The following is a 22138-nucleotide window of genomic DNA, read 5'->3' as shown; positions in this document are numbered from 1 at the left end:
TTAACAGGCATTTAATAACCTTTCATCGTAGAGCAATAACGCAAAGGATTCATCTGCTGAGCAATAATACAAACTTTATTTTTTAACATTCACATTGTAACAATTAATACTTGACTCGAGTAACAAGCCGAATACAGCAAAGCATTAAATCGCCGTCATTCTTTAGACCTGGTTTAAAAGTTTTAGAACCTCTGTGGCAGGAGGCGAGGCAGGCAGGACTAGAATGGCTCATTCCGGATGTAGTGGCTAAACATGACAAATGCCACATTTGGTTTGTCTGTTGGGACCATGTGCCCGGCTCCCTGTAAATCAAGCAAAAATTTTAAAAGTGTGTGTGTTGGGATCCTGGGAAATGTACAGAATGTCAACAATTTGCATGCTGTAGAGCTAAAATAATGTACAGAGTGGATATGCTTGGGATGTTAAAGATGAAACTCCGCTTACAGAACAGAGGGAATAATGTTGTCAAAGGAATAAGCGATTGCAATGATTAACGTGGCAAGGTGTTAAAGGATAGGACAGTGTATTGAATGTCAGTAGGTAGTCAGGTGGTTTATAAATTCTTTATCAACTTGATATTAGCTTAGTAACTTAGTGTTCTTCGGGTCTGTATAGCACCATGGGAGATAATTCTGTTACAAAAGTTTTTTTTAACTGGTAATTTCCTAAGGGCTGATGACCAGGGATGTTGCTAGGTGGAAAAAAGACCAAGGGCTTCAGCCCAAAGGTAAATTTTGGCACCTCCTGCATATATTGACTTAAGCCCCTTCTAAACCAGCCCTATACTACACACTGAATACAATCCTAAACCCGTGGTCTATAAATCTTTGATTGGATACAGAGTATTTATTTCATGAAACTATATTTATAAACTCCCCACCTGCTGCAATAAAATTGTGTACCCACTTCAACACCCCCACTGTGTTGTATAATTAACTCTAAATATTGTGCATTATAAATATAGTGCACAGAATAATTTGTCGCACTTTATTAATTGGACGTATTAGCTTTCAGTATTGCAAAGATACATGGCTAACAATGAAATTGTGGAAAAATGACACCTAGGGGTTTTCAGGGCCCCAATTTGGTTTCCAGACTCTGCCCCCCATCCCCTTCCCTCAGCAACACCGCAGGTGATCACATGTTGAGCTTGTTGCACACCATTGAGGACTCAACAAAATAGCATAGTTCTAAACCCAGAGGTTAAGGATCACTGATAAAATATAACAAATTGTTGGCTGAGATATTCAAAAGTATTGGAATAAGAGAGAATTATGTATGCAGGGGAATTGGGAACTGCACAGGAGAAGAAAAAAAGACAGCGTGGTATTAACCGAATGCTAAGAAGTTAAAATAATGTTTGCCTTTTTGTCATCTGAATCATTTTAGGCAAATTTATAACTATACTTGTTTACAGATCACCATGTTTAACACCTTCACTACCAACATGTATACATAAACTTGTTTTTGTTTTTGCCTTGCAATGCAGAACGAATTTAATAAAGTCCATCTATTTTCCTGTCTGATATTGATCTGATTGTCACCTCTTCTGGAAATTAAGTCTCACCTGGCCTTATCCTCTAGAGATGGAGTTGTTTAGGCTCCTACACTTTTGTGCTGATGTTGTCCAGTGTGATACAGTTGGCTGGCCTTAGCCAGACAACTGTATTTACTGTACAATGCCTACACACACTCACCGTGGCTTTTTTTCACTCAACTCTGAATTATAGCAGACGGAAATCCAAATGGGAAAATGTAGACTAAAATAGCTGATTAGGAGCATTTGTGCCAATTCGTCTATAATTATAGCTTATTTATTGGAGTCTTAAGATTCATATTGAAATTCCTAACAATTCAGGTTGTATAATGGAATTAAGTGATGTTGGATTTTGAACAGTAAGACAGGTAAAAGAATTGACGGAAGAGAGAGTTTACTGTAGAACAGTGGAGGGTAACCTTCTGCACTAAATCTCCCATGATCCTTTGCCAGAGCATTATGGGAGATGTAGTCCATAACATCTGTAGTGCAGAAAGGAATACATACTGCTTACATTCTTACCTTGACAGTAACGAAGGTCAAGTTAGAGAATTCTTTCACAAACCCAGCAATTTGCTTTATCCCTTCCTCAGTATATAGCCACGGACGGTAGTTTGCCTTAAACTAAACAACATTTAAATGTCACATACTAGGCAAAATCAGGACATTGAAAAATGCATCCTCTGTTCCTTGAATGGTAATCATTTGGAAAAATAAAAACCTAAAGGGACACTATAAGCAAAAAAACAACAACTTTAGGTTAATTAAGCAGTTTTGGTGTATAGATCATGCACCTGCAGTCTCACTGTTCAATTCTCTGCTATTCAGGAGTTAGATCACTTTGTTTATACAGTCCGAGTCACACCTCCCTGGCACCATAACAACTTCATATAGATGAAGTTGTTTTTTGGTGCCCCAGGTGCCACTTTAACCCCTTAAGGACACATGACATGTGTGACATGTCATAATTCCCTTTTATTCCAGAAGTTTGGTCCTTAAGGGGTTAAGTTGTTATAGAGGTAGGAGTGTTCCTTTCATTCCTAAAAATAGCTTAACTGAAATGTTTAAATGGGAGTTATAGCAAAGGCAAGTGTAAAGGTTGAATCACAAATCACTGGAAGCCGAGTCAAGAGATGGGCAAGTCGACTCTAACATCGCTTTCGAGACCCAAAGCCATCCGTCAGCATAATTCAAACCTCTTCAGTAATATAACTCACCCTAGTGTGTACTACAATACAGTGAACATGTTGAGAATTTACATTTTTGGGTAAATGATTTATAAGTTTAAATGGCTAACCATTTCTGGAATGTCTATTTCATCGTTTGAAGTGTTGCGGGTCATGTCATCCACTGGACTAGACTACAAGACTCAATAACGTAAACTAAGAAGTAGAAGTCGAAGCACTATGGGATATGGAGCAGCATGGATCTCAAAGTGTTTTTTGAGATCACAGTGGTACTCCTTCTGTGTTACTTTGGTAGCAAAGCCTCATCCACACATTACACACAAAGGACGTAATGTTCTGAAGCAAGCAGATCGCTCCTAACTTCTCAGAAAAACTAGAGATACTCTTTAAGATTGATCAAATTTGAATGTGTGAATGTCATAACACAATTAGACGGGTGAGAACGTTTTAAAGTGCTCTGTACATGCACAAGAGATTTTGCAGCCCTCTAAAAATGTGCAGAGTCTGCGTGGCAGAAATGACATGACCCGTTTCAAAGCCGTGACCCTTAATCTCCCCAATCCTGATTCCAGCAGCTCTGCTGTTGGTAAATGTAACGGTATACTTACCGTGATGTTAAGAGAGTCCAGAAACCACTCATTACCCAGGAAATTACACGCCATATCGACATCCCCATTATACACCAGGATGCGGTATTCCTGAGGAAAACAAATCAGCACTGCTTAGTACGTCTTCAATCAAACAAAATAACCACATAAAGATCTGATAGAAAAGACATACAGGCGAGTTCATACTAAACCTGAATCAGTAAACATGGGGACAAAGAGTTTGATTATAGTATTACTCTGTGATATAAAAAGTGATTTGTGAATGGTACATAACGCAGATGTGCAATAAAGATACACTCTTGCCCTAAATATATTTGACTGAACGAAATGGCGCCTTTATTGACTCAATCCATTATTTCTTGTCCACACCACGAGTCTCCACTTTTTTTCTATTTCATAAAAAAAAGAACCGTGCATGGGAGATGAATAATTAAACTCAGAACTGGGTCGAGTGGATCCAAGAGGTGACGTGAGAGTGCTTCTAGTTTTCTAAAAGAAAATAAATGGATACATTTGGAGGGAATTAGGGATTTCTTAAATTATCACGAGAGCGTGGTTTCTACAGAGTTCACGTGGGCACAATGCATCCAGTAGATCATGATGCAAAGAAATATTGGTTATTTTATGCACAATGTCAGATATAACAAAGTGACCTGCTGGGGAGACAAGAGTGGGAGACAGCAGAATAAATTGTTTAGTGGGCAAAAAAAAAAAAAACAGGGAAAATAATATGGGATATACAGAATGGAAGAAACAGAAAAGGCAAATTAGGTTGTTTTTTTTTAAAAAAAAAGGGAAGGTGCGAGAATAGCTGTGAGGGGGAACAAGCTAGAAGAAGGAAAGGGGAACAGGTAAACAGTGAAATAACGGGAGACAAGAGACAGCTGAACAGACAAACAAAAGGTGAGATAAGGGTAATGGACTGGGTCAACCAGACGCTTGAAAGCTACAGGAAGAAAAGAAGGAATAAATATATTGCGAGGAAGAAGTAGATCTGTGAGGATATACATATATATAGTAGGGGTGCCCAAAAGGTAGATCCGAAAAAATGTTTTCGAACTACATCTGCCATGATGCTATGCTATTTTAAAGGCTGGCAAAGGATCATGGGAGTTGTAGTTTTTGCCCTTGGGCATTTCTGTTTTATAAAAATAACTGTGTGTAGGGCGTGGATGCAAGAGTATTCATTTATAGGGTCCCTCACGTTCTTGTTCAACCATAATATAGACTTTTTGGACTATGCTAAGTTATTTTCCTTATACTCCTGTCTTGCCTAACTATGGACTAGCACACCTTCTTAAGTGCGACAAGTGTTCATTCAAGGAATAGAAACATAAATATATTTTTAATTTACGTCCTGCCTCTAGTGGTAGCTTGAGATATAACCACCTGCCAGCATAGCCTTACGTATTAAAAAATAATGACCCCCTTCATCCCAGCTCACACAGATTCATATTAATACAAGGAAAACTGCAGTTTATCATTTAACATCTTACCTTTTTCAGAAGTTCCTTAAACTGGCTGTATACACTTTTGACCTCTCTTTCATATTGGCTAAACACCGTCTCACTAATAGAATACAGATAGAAGAAATAGACAAGTAAACTATAGATTTACAAATTACAAAATGGTGTTTGTGTGTGGCTTGGTTTATTTAAGCGTTAAGTATATTCCTACCCCCAAACATAGGGAATTTAATATCGGGACAGGAGGGTGGGCTTATACGGGGTGAACTAGGTTCTGTGGCTCCCGTCAAACCCCTGGGCTCTAAGTGACAGATTAAGGTGCCTTATGGTTAATCTTCCTCTGGAGAGCCTGATAGGTGTCCACGAAAAGAGTAATTACTATTAATTAACAATTAAAAAAAAAAGTGTAAATGTCCAATTTGAAAAAGAGAAACTCTCAATACACTACATAAGAGTGTGTCATTGTTGTTATACTGTAAATGTTTGCATAGTGTGGCTGATAATTTCGCTATTAAACAATTTAAGGAATATATTTGGAAAAGGTGAATCCTCACCTGCAAATCCCCCATTCTTGCACTTCATCTGGGATATGCAACACAGCGCGCACCTCAACCTTATTCAGGAACGTTATGATAGCCGTGTTGTTTATACACGGAACGCCCATTTTCACTGGCTTTTGTGAACGAGTCACATTAGCTAGTTTCTAAGGATTAAAAAACAAAAAGTGCATGTAAAAAAAAAAAACAAAAAAAAACAGGACACCAAAACGTCAGCTGCCATGTTTTGCTTTCACAAAATGGGAGCAGTGATAGTACACAAAGGGTTACCCCATTTCACCAAATATAGCAGCGAAGAATACATCAAAAAAATTAAATTTCCATATGACAAAAAGCTCAAACCTATTAATACATGCTGAACATTTCTTATTCTAAAAAAAAAAAAAAAAATTAAAAAAATACTGTTCTATAACTTTGATATTTTATTCTGCAATTTATATGAATTCTGTTGATATCACAGCAACGGGAAGTTCCACGTAAATCTTGGATTTCATTACTGAACATACATACACACAAATTAAGCAAATATTACAATACAAATGGCTTAGCTGTAGTGGGACAGGTATGTAGCAACACAACCCGGCCAGGTGTCTCTCTTCTTTGCCTGATAAATGTAGCCTTGAGGGGAGTTGGGAGTGGCGCCTTAGATGTATGCTTTGAAATGAAAAAAAATGGAAAAACATAAAACTGATAGTGTAGTATTTTCTCCTATGTAGGAGGAAATGAATGAAGAAATGCCCTTACACTTACAGGAGCTAAAGGTTAACTCCAACAGCTACACTTGAGCAATACAATCCCCGCTTATGGATAAAGATGTACTATTTACTTCATATGAGATACTTCATAGAATATGCAATAAATTAGAAAAATGAACCAATATGTGCAGTATATCTTAAAATGGATTTGTACTTTCATGTATGTGAGCCTAAGAGTGGCTCCTGAAAGTGAGTGTGGAGTGGTACAAGTCCTACTCTAGCATATATTACCTTATGCTCTCCTCAGCGTGGAAATGGAAGATAAAACAAACATATATAGTGTATAATTGAATAATATATAAGTACAAATCTATAAAAACCTTACAAGATAAAGAGCAAACTAAGTTTTTCAGACCATAAGGCATAGGTGGTATCTCCCCCAAAAAGCAAATATCCAGGAAGTAGTTGATTGTAAAAGAAGGTAAATGAGAAAAAAGTTGACAAAAATAGATGTTTATTGTAATCTACTAAAAACAAAAAGTGTCCTGGTTACCTTCTCTTTATATGGCAGAGTAAAATTTAAAATTCACGGTAAAGTGACATCACCGGAGTTGTACCGCTCAAGAACAACTGTTGGAGCCAGCCTTTCGCTCATGAAACGGTTAGTGGATTTCTACATTAATTTCCCCTTACATAAGTGAAAATTCTACACTATCAGTTTTCTTATTGTCCAATATGTGTCATTTCATAAGCATATATCTAAGGACATACAAGGCCCTACTTCCACCTTCTCCTCAACTCTAACTAAGCACATGTGTCTGGCAGCTTATTAAACACAAACATAGCTGTTCACTAAATTGAGAATTGTCAGGAATTTATAGTGAATTCAAAGTTAATTTGAAATTTAAGGTTAAAGTAACTGATCTGGAGGCACAGCTGACTAGCAGAATTTTTCTAGTTTTCCCATTAAAGGGAAACTATAGTGCCAGGAAAACAAACTCGTTTTCCTGGCACTACAACTTCCCCCTCTGTCAAGCACCCTCCCCCCCCCCCATTCTTCCTCTCTTCCCTATGATGCAGAATGGGTTGAAAAACTCCTTCTGTCACTTACCTGAGTCCAGCATAGATGTCTCTCGGTGCTGGCTCTGGTCCACCTCCACTCCTCCTCTGTCAACATCAGCTAGCGGGGGAGGCCTAATGCGCCTGCAGCAATGGCCGCGCTTACATTAGGATTTCCCCATAGGAAAGCATTATTCAGTGTTTTCCTATAGGGATTCTGGTGACGCTGGAAGTCCTCATGCATAGCGTGAGGACATCCAGCATCATTTAGATGACCAAAAGTCTGGTAGACAGCAACTAGAGGAGGAGTTAACCCTAGCAGGAAATCATTGCACTTTATTAAAAACTGCAATAATTACACGCTCAGGGTTAAGGGTGATGGGGCACTGCACCCAGACCATTTCAATGAGCTAAAGTGGTCTGGGGGCCTACAGTGTCCCTTTAAATTTGAAATACATTATAAATTTACTTTGTATTTCCCTGCTGCTTCTCTAGTTTTAAATCCAGCTCCTGCACTTGTGATAGACCCAACTCTAAAAGTGTAATGCACAAAGCACTCACCAAAAGACTAAACACACACATTGGTGGGAAACGTGAAAAGTGGTACAGTTCCTAGCTGCCTGTCAGTCTGCCTTTAATATTGCTGAAAATACTACAGCACTACTTTGAAAACTCATATTTTGTTTTTTTTGTTGTAAACCCTATTAGTCATGCACTTTAAGAGATCAAATGATCACATTAATGTACAGGACACCAAGAAACAAAGCCACGTACTGAAAGTAAAATTTGTTTTATTTTACTACACCCGTTTTTGTGTTTTTCCCAGTATAACTTTTTCTCACAAGTATTTATCTTATGCAGTGGGACAATTACTTCTTTGAAGTGGGATCCAAGTGTTGGAGAGAAAAAACCAGGATGATATACAGTGACGTGATCTCCGTTGTCCCTATAAAAATTAGACAAACGTCAGGTAGACAGTGATACTGATGACCATGTAATTTAAAGTGGAACTGTCACTTTGCAGGTTTTATAATATTCTAATTATGTGTCTTCTATAATTAACAAATATGTGTTTGTTATTATTGTTATTATTGTTACATATTTCTATAATGTAACTGGGTGCCTACATCTTGCTCCCCTGTCAATCATCTTTGCATTCATCATTCTCTGGCAGGCTTTTCTCGACCTTTCCCTATGCCGCCAAGCTTGTCAAGGTGTACCTGATTAGCACTGCTTGTCCTTTAAAAGCCACCCATGCCACGTAATCTCAATGACGCATTGCGCCTGCCATTTTAACCCTGTAATGTAAAACGTTGCTGTTGGAACTGCAATGTTTTCTTTGCAGGTTTACACACACCTATGTGGCTATCTTCCTAGCAGCCACTAGAGGCTCTTCCACTGTGAGAACTGAGTCAGACTCATACCGAACATTAGACTGCACAGTGCGGTGCTTTGCCGTGCATGCACACTTGCCAATTTTGATGATGTCAGCCAAGGAGGCAGGGCAGCAGGGCGGCAGTGCGGGGACAGGTATATCAAGAGCTGAAAGGTAAGTAGTTCATTTTACATTGCACACGGGAAGGTGGTCACCAGAATAGTTACTTGGACACTATAGCACCAGGAATACAAACACGAATTCCAAACGCTATAGTGTTCCTTTAACTTTGCCGGATTAGTACCACTTGTTGTCATACACCATCCACACTTCCTAAAACAAGTCTAAACCTCTTAGGGAATTTGAAATGTTTCGGAATGCTCTTTGAAAGATTATCTTCAATAGAATTTCAATTTCTTATTTTTATTAATGTTTCTGAAACTGATATTAATACCTCCAAATTGTGGCCTCCACTAAACTGGGATGTGTCTGCGGCATTCGGGTACATTACTCACTTTAAAGTTGTGTTAACATGCCTATCAAGGTTACACAGGCATGTTTCTAGAGCACCACGAGAGCATTTGCTCGTACTGAGGGCGGTCTTCCAATTGCCATGCACTTATGGAATAACCTGGCACAGCAAGACAGACGTCCCAAATCAGGACTGACCCGCTAAAATCGTGACTCTTGGAATGTCTGTGTAGCAATTATGAATATGACAATCCCAGTTGCACTGAGATGTACCTGATTTGGCCGGGGGCTCCATCTGCACATGGTTGATATAGGTTATATATATTCATTCCGCCACCCATGGTTGTATAATATGCTTTTCGAGCCTGAAATGAGAGTTCACGGAGTTAGATTGAGAGGCAATAGGTTCTCCATACACTCTTCACCACGAATACAGGTATACGCACCAAAATCAGACACACCAGGCGTTTCTTATCAGTGAAGGAGCATTTTCCATCTTCGCAACAATGTAATTGAAGCAATGACCAAAGCCTATAAACGCATCAGTAACAGGTAAATTATTTCCAAGGTCAGAGTTACTGCTGTATTAACAATATGCTGGGAACAATTAGCTACCCCAAGCACCAAAACTACTTTATTGATTTGAAGTGGTCATGGTGCCTAGAGTGTATGTTTAGCGTTTTGCTGTGAAACACTGGACACACAGATATACAGAAATAAGGTATACAAATTATACCAAACAAGTGGAGCGCTCTAAACAGTAGAGGGGGTTTACTCACCCCTTTGGTACAGTGACAGTCTTGAAAAACTTGAATGTACATATAAAAGGAAAAAAAAAAGGCAGCTACTGAGGAAGCTCATAGAGTGAAACGCGTTTAGCTGATTATTCTGGACTTTTTATTGGGCTTTTATTGGATCTTTTTACTTTCTAAGTACCCATTTATTTTGTTTTTAATGCATTGTTAATAAATGTATATTTACTATTTTATATTTAGTCCAAAGTCCTTTCTAGCCATCAGGAACTCCATTGGGGTGAGTGCTATTCCCCCTCTAAAGTAGCACATTGTTTATCAACCTCAGAGCCGGGATTTCAGGGCTCTGCAGAAGGTGAGCACAACAATTTATATCTCATAATACCATTATAGTATGTGCAATTCTACACAGTTGTTTTTCTGCTTTTCTTCTCGTTGTATACTCCTGGAGGGATACTACCTGGGATAAAGGGTTGTGTTGCTGCCCTAAGAGCATAAAGGATCCTTTTACGGAGCCAATACCATATAGGCTCCTGTCCATGTGAGTGGTTTCAGTCATTACTTACTACCAATTATCCATTTTTGGAACATCGGCACTATATTTTTTTGTTTCTTGTTTTTTTTTTCCTTTTATATGTACATTCAAGTTTTTCAAGACTGTCACTGTACCAAAGGGGTGAGTAAACCCCTCTACTGTTTAGAGCGCTCCACTTGTTTGGTATAATTTGTATACCTTATTTCTGTATATTTGTTTTTTATTGTGGGTAAGGGGTATTCCACTTTTAGTGTTGAGCAGCTTTTACATTTTGGGCACTGTAAAGAAACACTTTCTATCTCTTTTATTGAGGTAGTTTTCTCTATTGATTAACTGGACATACAGAGTTTAACCCCTCTGCTGCCATAGGTGTGACTCCACCTCAGGCAGCATTATTAGGCCGTCATTAGACCAATTGTCATAGAAACATAGAATGTGACGGGAGATAAGAACCATTCGGCCCATCTAGTCTGCCCAATTTTCTAAATATTTTCATTAGTCTCTGGCCTTATCTTATAGTTAGGACAGCCTTATGCCTATCCCACGCATGCTTAAACTCCTTTACTGTGTTAACCTCTACCACTTCAGCTGGAAGGCTATTCCATGCATCCACTACCCTCTCAGTAAAGTAGTACTCCCTGATATTATTAATTTAAGACTATGTCCTTTTGTTGTGGTAGTTTTTATTCTTGTAAATATAGTCTCCTCCTTTACTGTGTTGATTCCCTTTATGTATTTAAATGTTTCTATCATATCCTCCCTGTCTCGTCTTTCTCCAAGTTAAGTTCCTTTAACCTTTCCTTGTAAGTGTTACCCTGTAATCCATGAACCAGTTTAGTAGCCTTTCTCTGAACTGTCTCCAAAGTATCAATATCCTTCTGAAGATACGGTCTCCAGTACTGCATACAATACTCCAAGTGAGGTCTCACCAGTGTTCTGTACAATGGCATGAGCACATCCCTCTTTCTACTGCCTATACATCTCCCTATCTAACCAAGCATTCTGCTAGCATTTCCTGCTGCTCTATTACATTGTCTGCCTACCTTTAAGTCATCTGGATTTATTACCCCTAAATCCCTTTACTCAGATGTTGAGGTTAGGACTCTATCAAATATTGTGTACTCTGCTCTTGGGTTTTTACGTCCAAGATGCATTATCTTGCACTTATCCACATTAAATGTCAGTTGCCACAACTCTGACCATTTTTCTAGTTTACCTAAATCATTTGCCATTTGGCTTATCCCTTTTGGAACCCTGTTACATATCTTAGTATCATCCGCAAAAAGACATACCTTACCATCAAGACCTTCTGCAATATCACTAATAAAAATATTAAAGAGAATGGGTCCAAGTACAGATCCCTGAGGTACCCCACTGGTGACAAGCCCAAGCTTCGAATATACTCCATTTACTACAACCCTCTGTTGCCTGTCACTCAGCCACTGCCTAACCCATTCAGCAATATTGGACTCCAAACTTAAAGATGGCAGTTTATTGATAAGACTTCTATGTGCAACAGTGTCAAAAGCCTTACTGAAATCTAGGTAAGCAATGTCTACTGCACCACCCTGATCTATTATTTTAGTTACCCAATCAAAAAAATCAATAAAATGAGATTGGCATGATCTCCCTGATCTTGAAATCCATGTGTTTTTAGATGTTCAACAATCCTATCCTTTAACATAGTTTCTATTACTACTACTGAAGTAAGGCTTACTAGCCTATAAAAAGATAGAAGAGCATATTGTAGACCTAATACAATATAGTTATTTGTTTTCACGAGAGGAAATATATAGACTCACTGTGAATCAATAAGCCCATGGTAGTAAGAGAAATACAGGAGGGAGTTAGCATCTATCTCAGTGCTTAAGAGTCCGTTTCCCACAGCAATACCCTAGAAAAAGAAATGGCACAAAAATGACATAATTAACACTAGAGTCTCAACGTACCAACAATGAAAAGAACACTGCAAGCACAATAAGAACTGCATCTCGATGTACTAGTTATGGTGCCAAGAGTGCCTCAGCCAATGAGTATTGCCTTGCACAGCCAGGCTTTGGCTACTGTATAACTTACTCCAGCAGGGCGCCAGGGCGCTTACGACACCATAACCACTACAAGGGCTGTAGTGATTATGGTGCACAGAGCTTTCCTTTTATGGTACCAGACAAGCTCAAAGAGACCAATAAAGCAGCATCTTGATTTTTACATTAAAGAGACACTATAATCACCTAAACAACTTTTGCTTAATATGACTGGCAATATCTTTCTGGCCTTAGCAAATGCTACCCATTTTTGCACATTGGTGCCTAGTCTATATATCAGTATTCTCTTGCGACCCATTTTTTTTACTATCCACAAGTTTCAAGGGATAATCCAGACGTGGACCCCTTGCTCTAGGTGCCTAGGGAGCTATCAGCTATGCCTCACTGATGATGCCTAACAAGGCTGAAACGATCGTCTGGCGTTGCTGTGTCTCTTGTGCAGAGGGAACTTTCTGGCATTTCAGATCTGGACTGCCCGGATGGGTGGGACCAGTCTGATATGTTTCAGAGATGTTCTCTCTGTAATGGCACAAGATGAGCAAAAATCAGCTTGAGAACTGAGCGGGGACCTACCGAAGGGCAGCCTATTTCAGCTGCTGCCCGTTCTCAGTATTCTCTTGCGACCCATTTTTTTTACTCTCCACAAGTTTAACCCCTTAAGGACACATGACATGTGTGACATGTCATGATTCCCTTTTTTACCAGAAGTTTGGTCCTTAAGGGGTTAAAGGGATAATACAGACGTGGACCCCTTGCTCACGGTGCCTAGGGAGATATCAGCTATGCCTCACTGATGATGCCTAACAAGGCTAAAACGATCGTCTGGGGTTGCTGTGTCTCTCGTGCAGAGGGAACTTGCTGGCATTTCGGATCTGGACTGCCCGTATGGGTGGGGCCAGTCTGATATGTTTCAAAGATGTTCTCTCTGTAATGGCACAAGATGAGCAAAAACCAGCTTGAGAACTGAGCGGGGACCGACCGAAGGGTGCTGCTGCTCGTTCTCAGTATTCTCTTGCGACCCATTTTTTACTCTCCACATATATATATCCCAAAGTCCATCTCATTTATAGTTTTTTTTGACCGTTTAGGTTTAGGGTATATGTTGCCTGTGAATTCCTCATCCCAAAATTCATACCTTTGGAACTGTCTACATTAGATCTCATCTTCCACTTGACTACCCAGTCCCCTAATATATGCAAATTCCACAGCAGCACAGTAATAACCGATTCCCAAGGAATTACCTTATGTCGTTTCCTGTTATCTGCAAACGTACATAGCATTTTCAATGCCTACTATAAGATCATTAATAAGCACCTTGAAGAGAAGTGGATCAGAACAGACAACTGACGGACTCTACTTACCACATTTGTCCCACGTGAACATTTTTTTATTTTGTATGCAAAATGATAGCAGACAATGAACCGGTTTGCAAAAGAAATAGGTGCATGCATGCATGGTTGCCTACGCAGAGGCATGGTGCGTCAAACAAGGGTAATGCAGATAACATCTTTCATATCAAAAAACATAAGTAATAATGGGCAATTCGTAGCATCCTAATATCCGGTCTGCGTACCTTGGTGGCCAGAGGTTGGGCTAAGTCTATCAGAAGTATGTGTACTATTGCCTACGCAGAGGCATGATGTGTGCACATGGCAATTAGATCATTTCTCGTCTAAGTGGCGCTGGGCGGTTTGCCTCCTCTTAACACCAAGTCTGTGTGGTGTCAGTGAGACGTTGGATTGAGGCTTATCAGGAGAGCATATCATAGAGCAATATTGGCAATCAATAATCAGTGAGCCAGGTTGGCAGCATTATAGTCTAGGTGTAACACAGTGTATAATATAGGATATACAGTACATAGTGCATACCTGAGTTGGTAGTAGGTTGTATCTTGTGGGGGGAGGAGAGGTGGTCCCTATCATTTTAGCGGCCTGTAGGTTGCCGCTGGGTTGGTTGCTCATTGGCAGGCGGAGAGTCGGGAAAGGAAAGGTAAGTAATAGTTGTAGTAGTGGTGATCAGAGGGGGGGGAGTACCTACAGGGCCGGCCTTAGGGGTGTGCAAGCAGGGGGCGCCCTGACAGCCGACACAGCTCACACATGGCCAGCCGGGTTAAAAAAAAATTGCGGTGGGGCGGCGCTTACCGTGCAACAGATAACTGCTGCAGGGGAAGCAGGAAGGAGCCCCTGCTTCCCCCAACAACCAGAATCCAGGAGCTGCACTGCCTGTCTGCCTCCACAAGGAACAGAGGTAACTTTGTGTGATTGTCTGCCTGTGTGTGTGACTGTCTGCCTGTGTGTGTGTGATTGTCTGCCTGTGTGGTGTGACTGTCTGCACATTCATTTTGAGGACATTCACCCATCCCAGCCAGGTGATATGAGGCACCGTCCATGTTTTGATGTTTTCAAACACCGTTTCCAGTAGAGGTGGGAAGTTGAGTCGGAAAAGGTGTGAAATGTCTGAGGTTATCCAGACTCCTAGGTATTTAATTGCTTCCAGGCGCCAGCGGAACGGGAAACGCGTTTTAAGTCACACCCGATGTGGAGGATTTACGATTTCGTATAGTTAATTTGGAGTGTTGTACTGTTCGAATTCCTGCATGATGGCCGGGAGTGACGTTAGTGGGTTCTGCACTGTAAATAGCAGGTCATCTGCATATGCTGATATTTTGCTTTCCCCCCATCTGCCGCTTATGCCTTTAATGTCGGGTCATTCCCTTCCATTGAGAAACGGTTCCAAGCTCAGTACGAACAGCAGGGACGAGAGGGGACACCCCTGCCGGGTGCCGTTCCTGATCGTGAACGGGTTGGATAGTGTGCTATTTACATAGACCTGTGCGGTTGGGTTGCTGTACAAGGCTACGATCCATGCCCGCATATTTGGGCCCATTGCCACTTGTTTCAGTGTGTCAAACAGGAAAGGCCAATCTACCCTGTTGAAAGCTTTCAATAGCGAGGGAGCCAGGGTCTTTCGGGCTGTGTGTATCAGGTTGATCACTTTGGTGGTGTTATCTCCTGCTTCCCTATTCCTAATAAATCCCACCTGATCAGGGTGTATCAATTGTGGTGGGGTCGGTTGTGAGCGGAGTGCTAGAATTTTTTGCAAGTAGTTTTAGATCAGCATTCAACGGGGAGATCGGCCTGTAGCTGGGGCATGCAGTTGGTTCATTCCTTTCCTTTCCTTTGGTAATACGACAATGTGCGCTAGTAGTGTGTTCTGGTCCAGGGTGCCTCCATCTACCACGTCAACATTTTAAACCAATTTATTTTCATTTGCACATTAACATGCTAGGTGGAATTGTACAAATGACTTATTATATCTACCATAACACCCTCATCTATGTTTCTATGAATGTCTTCACAGAATGCAATTAAAGGGACATACTAAGCATTAAAACCACTCCATCGTAATGTAATGTTGATGCTGTTCCTTTACTTAGACAATCAAACAATCAAACTGACAGCCACTGGACACTTCATTCTTAAGATCTTCAATTTTCTAAGGTCTTCGCATCTGGTGTGATCACTGGTGTGAGAATGCCAAACTCAATGAGGTGCATTGCATTGAATGACATCAGCAGTTGCCACGTATGGTCTGCAATATTGCTCTAATAGAAGCATTGGATTGGACCATCAATCCATAAATCCTGATCACACAGGAAGGAATAGCTGTGTTCCAGAACTAAAATAAAGGAATTTTTAAATTTTACTCCAATGACTAATTCAGTGATTTGAAGTTCTCATGGTGCTTGGATTCTGTATGTGCAGCAATTCTGATGCCAGAGGTGAAACTGCAACTCCAGCAGGATGATTGAATTAATCCTTTAAGGGCTTTTTATTTTTTTTTATTTACATTATTCATTTTAACAACAAAAAAAATTAAAAAGGAAAAACTAATGTTACCAATCCTTTGGTAACATTCCTGAAAGAAAAGAATCCTGGAAAATTTCTATACTAAGCTCCATAAGTACCTGTGGGTGAATACCATCTAGCCATTAGGCTTTACTTTCACGAACTTTGCACATGTTTGGATGAATTTTACATTGTTAACACGGAAGTGTTCCACATTATTAATGAAATCTAGGTCATGGTGGTCTGTGTGCTCCAGAAAGACCCTTGGTTTTAAGAAAAGCATTAAAGCAACTTGTGATTAAGTTATTAAGAGTGCCTCTTTAAGTGGATATTATGCAACTCCTTCCCAACATAACCACTATAGAATGACATACAGTCCGAAAAATTATATCTATTAATGATTCCAATATATATGTTAGAAATGTTACCTTACCTTTAGGTTTATACTGGGATCCCGGGAAACTCTTACAGCTAGAGTTGGAACATATACACCCCCATAACTTTCGCCAGTGATATAGAAATCATTTTCTTGGAACTCCGGGAACAGACGGAAAAAGTCTTTCAATGCTTGATAATTATTTTCCGCAACCTATGAGAAAGAGTTAAAGTCTAGAAAATGTAAAACAAATAGCAATGGTGATAAATCATCATGACAAAGAAAATGAAAGAGAGCAGCATTCAAGTACAGATTCAAAATATTTCCAGAAAATGCTTTTTAATATTTGTGTTAAATTTACAGTTTTGAAAATGTTCCTTGGTGTCCCCAAGACATGTAGGAATTATTACCTAAACCAGGAATTATTGGCATCACATGATTTGGGAAATCATTTTTGGCCTTAATTTAGTAATTTCCTGGTCAATTCTCAGTTCCAGTAAATTAAAAGGATTCTCAGCACAAAAAACGCTACATCTTAAGATAGTGGTTTTGGTGCATATACGTGCATCTTTTCCTCTGAAAAATGTAAATGACTTCTTAAAGGGCAACTGTGAACTCACAGGTTTTTTTTTAATATAATGTTTACGTATCGCTATATTTAACAAATATATATTTGTGAAATCTAAAAAATTAAATTAAATGTAGAAATTCACACCACTCTAGTCTGTAAATGAGTGCTTCCATCGTGGCTCTCTGTCAGTCATTGTTATAATCTCTGCTTTTTGTGTTTTGTAGACAGGATAAAGAAAACAGAGAGAAATTAAAACACTCTTTGTTTTTTTGTTTGTTTTTTTTAGTCTGGTTCTTTGGCACCAAAGCAATAATATGGCACGTTTGAATTAGCGGTAGATGAGCAGGGAGCCACAGTTCCCTCTGGGGTGTTCAGTTTTGTCCAAACCAATGGAAATTAGTTTGAAAAGATGTGGGGACATAACCACAGCCTATTATCAACATAATCAATATACTGACATTTGAAATGCACAATGCACTTACGAACAAATTGGTGAGCAGGGAAAAGAGGTAAAAGAATATAGATGATATAAAAGGTAAAAACAAATTTGAAGTGTGTGGAAAAGTGTCAATGTAAAGGGATACTATAGACACCCAGGCTACATAATCTCAATGGAGTGGTCGTTTTATACCTGCAACTGAAAACGTTGCTGTTTTGTAGGAATGGCAATATTTATATTGCAGAGTTAGGATGCCTCTAGTGGCTGTCACACTGACAGATAATAGAGGCACTTCCATGAATGGAGCAGAGTAAAACTTTGCTATTTCAATCAGATGGTCATAGAGCATTTGCCGCATATCCACAGTAGTCTTCCAATGGGAATGATGATAACCTTGGCTCTATGACCAGAGCTCGGCAGGAGGTAAGGTAAGTAAACTGAGCATTTAAATTCTCACAGCCGTGGGGTGGAGGGCATAGGTAGAGCAGGGGTTCCCAATAAATTTAATAAATCTCACGGAACCCTTTAACATAGTGTATCAACGTCGTGGAACCCCCCTTCTCCCACGCGAAAATTTTATTTGCGCCGTTTTTTGTGTGTGTATCGGTGTGTATATCTGTGTGTGTGTGTGTGTGTATGTATCTGACACACAGATACACACACAAACTGGCACATAGTGGCACACAGACACACAAACACATTCTGACATACACACACACTCAGATACACACACACAAACCTCGACACACAGATACACACACTGATACACTCAGACACACATTCTCTTTGACAGACACACATATGCTCTCACTGACAAAAACACATACTCTTTGACAGTCACACATACACTCTCACTGACAAACACACATACTCTTTTACAAACACACATACAAACACATATACACTCTCACTTACAAACACACATATACTCTTTGACAGACACACAAACACATACAAACTCCCTAACAGACACACATACAATTTATTAATATTTTTAAATTTTACTTCACCCAGCATCCCTACCAAACACAGACACATACACAGACAGACATACTGACATAAATTTACACTTTTAAAACAAGTTTCCTACCTTGGAAGGTGGTTCCCCAGTGTCCAGACTGAAGGCCGAGGCTGTTGGGATCTGCCTCTCCCGGCCCAGGCTCCCTCCTTCGTCTCCCTCGCAGCTTCTCTCCTTAGTGGGAGGAAGTGACTCACAGCCGTCACTTCCTCCCAGTGCTGCCGAAAAGCAAAACGCCCAGTCATGCTGTTAAAGGGCTACAGCGTGTGACCGGGCCCCTGCTTACAAATACCCACCCGGTGGCCTCCATAATGTGCGGGCCGGCGGCCCCATGGGGGAAAAAAATGTCGAGGGCAGCGGGGCCCACGGAGAAGCTGCCTTGGGCCCCCCAAGAGTAACTGGGCCCGGGGCAGCTGCCCCGTTTGCCTCATGTTAAAGACGGCCCTGGCAGCGAGGGGCAGTAAACTCCCTGATCAGCTCCCTCGCGTGCCTCTTAGTGATGCCGTCATATTCCGGTTCCGGCATCATTGCTGTGCACGCAAGGGAGCTGAGCAGGGAGATTACTGCCTACTGCTCCCTCGCCGCACGCGACCATTTTGTTTTTAGAAATTCTGGCGGAGGTTCCGCGGAACACCAGTTGGGAAACACTGAGGTAGAGGAACACTATGGTGTGAGGAATGCTAAAGTGTTACTTTAAAGGGACACTATAGACACCCAGAGCACTGCATTACAGTGAAGTGGTCTGGGTGCCATGTTCCCTTTGTTTTAACCCTGGTGTATAAAACATTTCCTGTCAGCAATCATACTGACAGCCACATGTGGCACTTTAGAAAAATAGAAGAGTAAAAATAGGCTATTTCAATCAAATGGTCTCAAAGAGACCGTCTGAATGGCGCAGTGCTGTGTTTTGCCAACCATGCGCTTTTGCCCCCACACAGGAAAGCATTGGATTGAGATCATCGAGAGTGGCGGTCTCGGCCAAGGTGGTGGGGCCAGCCAGGGAGAGTACAGCGTGACATGGGAGAGAAGGTAATTTAACTTATATTTTTAGTCCTTGCAGGGTGGGCCAGTCACGTAAGGTGGGATACTGTCAGCTGCTGTCATAAAGATCTTACCTCTGTGTCATTTGTCACATAGTTTTTGTCATCAGAGTACGAAAAGCCTACACCAGCTGGACTCTCGAGATAAAGAATATTTGCAATCTAGATCATAAAAACAAAGAACGAAACTAAATCGGAAAACAAATATGTACAGAGCACACAAGTAACAAAACACAATACAGTTCATGATAAATTATTGTCCTAGCTCATAGTCGGCCATAGCACAGCTAAATTCATAAAGCTGTGCACAAAAGGATTTTTTATGGAAAAAGCACACTATTTAGAAAAAAAAAACACTTTTCTAAATTACTAGCTAATTTTTACTTAAAAAATAAAGCACAAGATATTGTCCGTTTGCTCAGTGTTATATAAAGAGATACAGAAAATGTTTCATGATCATCATCTTTAATCAGATAACGAATAACTGAAATCAATTCAAATGGACTGATCAAAACCTGAATGTGTGATGGGGGCCAGGAAGGTCAAATGAGCCCTGTGTCCGGTTATTTTTTAACCCGTAAAAAGACCATTAACTGCCTGTGTTATGATAAAGATGCAGGACATTCCATGCAAGAATTAAAATGATTCTCAGCACCAAATATCTACATTTATGTGCACCTTTTCCTCTGACAAATGTATATAAATAGTCAAACCATTTTCAAACAGTTGAACTACTCAGTTGCACCAAATGGACAAAATGGACAACAAGGCCATATAGAGCTACCAAAAACAAAGAACAGAACATGTTGGATTTTTTTCAACGCTGCCCTAAAATTCTAAATTTAATTTAAATTTAACCCCTTAAGGACCAAACTTCTGGAATAAAAGGGAATCATGACATGTCATGTGTCCTTAAGGGGTTAAAGAAGATAATTCCTTAATAGAACAAAATCAGTGTGTTTGCCATTTCGCTTAAATACATTTCTGGCAAGTAAAAGCTTATGCACTTGCTAGCAATTTCTGAGATACATTTTAATACTTCGCTGACGTACGCCTGTCATCTTCACATTTATAGAAAAGGTTCCACTTTAAGTCATGTTTTGAAGGAATCCAAATGACCAATTTTCCATTTAGTAAATCTACTGATTGAAAATAAATAAATACATAGATAAAGGTTTGTCAGCTTTATTCTGTTCTTCAAAAGAAAGCTGTAATGGGATCTAATGGAGACTACGGGAATGCAAATAACAGTAAGAGATGAGGAAAAAAAATCCTATGAACTGGGTTGAAAAGGCAGCATATGAATAGGTACCGGGATGTGAAAAAAAAACAGATTTAAAACTAGACTGCAGATCTTTTAGTCACCTTGTTCCATGAGTAAGGGTTGTACTCCAAAGTTTCACCATCTGATTGTACCTAATATTAAAAATAAAGACACTTTAAATTCAGCAACTTAAAAGCAGTCCACAAATGCTTTCAAGTCCTAGTGAATGTACTTAATTGAAACACACCAGGAAGGGTCCATGTTCTGTTAGAAGCCCCGCCAACGAGCTACAGCCAGGACCACCATTCAGCCACAGAACCACTGGTCTAGAACCGTGTTCCTCTTCAGATTCCACAAACCTGCAGATATGTTTTTTTTGATAAATTATATTTTTTATGGAGGCACAGCATGTGAAAGGGACAGAAAGAAACACTCACCAATAATGGAAACGCTTGTCATCTGAAGCAGCAAGATACCCAGAGTAATGTCGAAAGGATGGTTGTGTAGAAAGGCCTGGCATGTAGTCAATCACATCTGTTAGGGGAGCACATTCGGTGGGAAGAATCCCAAGTACCAGTGTACAGAAGAAGCCTAAATACATATTGGGAGTAGAACGGTAAAGAATAAAATGATGTTAACATTGAGCCAATATATAAGATGTGTAGTAAAAAAATCTGCAGATTCGATGCAGATAAGAGATCAAGAGATAATGAAACGGGTCTCCCGTACTAGAGATTACTCTGCAAGCTACTCCCCAATACCCTTCCATCAGTGTCTCTCCTTCTAAGCCACCCCCATATGTCTATTCTAGGAATAATATATACGGGGAGCCACATAAGATACCAGAGACAATACCGGGGGCACTAATAACTTCCACCACTAAATCATACAACAAAAAACTAAACGAAGACATACAAATGTACACACAAACGTATTCAGAGGAGGAAAATAGTGACATATCTATAGTTTACAACTCAGAGTAAAAACAGTATTAAGGAGGTTATTTAAAGAGCACTGGTGTTTGCTTTAGCTGCAAACAGTGGAGTCATTCTGCGCTATTGTAGCAGCGATAAACTTTGGCGTTTCAAAAAGAGGAATTCAAATGATGGCAGGAGAAGCTTCATCAGGGAAGGGTCGTCTTCCGCTGTTTGGAATACATTTTTGTGGAACGCCAAATTCCGTAGCTGTTGCACCAGTATAACCAAATTGTATCAAGTTTGATTTTGCTGTGAACTAAATACACATCTTCCTGCATCTCCATGCTAACGCTGGGCTGACATCACATCCCACCTCCT

The 22138-nt window shown here is 40.0% G+C and overlaps 1 protein-coding gene across 1 annotated transcript; it reads right to left on the bottom strand.

The window, feature by feature from the left end:
* Window positions 1-54: 54 nt before the first annotated feature.
* LOC134614905 (lysosomal protective protein-like) lies at window positions 55-21446 on the bottom strand. Its single transcript, XM_063459162.1, has 14 exons — window positions 21281-21446; window positions 21091-21202; window positions 20945-20995; window positions 19655-19741; window positions 16569-16724; window positions 12045-12136; window positions 9402-9486; window positions 9229-9320; window positions 7983-8055; window positions 5353-5501; window positions 4829-4901; window positions 3333-3422; window positions 2060-2161; window positions 55-302 (listed from the first exon to the last, which is right to left on the bottom strand). Exons 1-14 carry the CDS (start codon window positions 21442-21444, stop codon window positions 219-221), a joined length of 1410 nt encoding a protein of 469 aa, XP_063315232.1. The 5' UTR covers window positions 21445-21446; the 3' UTR covers window positions 55-218.
* Between the last annotated feature and the right edge of the window lie 692 nt (window positions 21447-22138).

Source organism: Pelobates fuscus, chromosome 6 (genome assembly GCF_036172605.1).
Source record: "Pelobates fuscus isolate aPelFus1 chromosome 6, aPelFus1.pri, whole genome shotgun sequence".
Taxonomy (NCBI): domain Eukaryota; kingdom Metazoa; phylum Chordata; class Amphibia; order Anura; family Pelobatidae; genus Pelobates; species Pelobates fuscus.
Note: the sequence above shows the minus strand (reverse complement) of the source record. Positions and strands in the feature narration are given on the sequence as shown.

Excerpts from the sequence above, each read along its gene's own strand:
- LOC134614905 (XM_063459162.1), bottom strand. The coding sequence starts at position 21,444 with ATGTATTTAGGCTTCTTCTGTACACTGGTACTTGGGATTCTTCCCACC. Across the intron at positions 19,742-20,944 it reads ACCCTTACTCATGGAACAAG|ATTGCAAATATTCTTTATCT; the intron begins GTGACTAAAAGA and ends TTTATGATCTAG. Across the intron at positions 16,725-19,654 it reads ATGTGACAAATGACACAGAG|GTTGCGGAAAATAATTATCA; the intron begins GTAAGATCTTTA and ends TCTTTCTCATAG.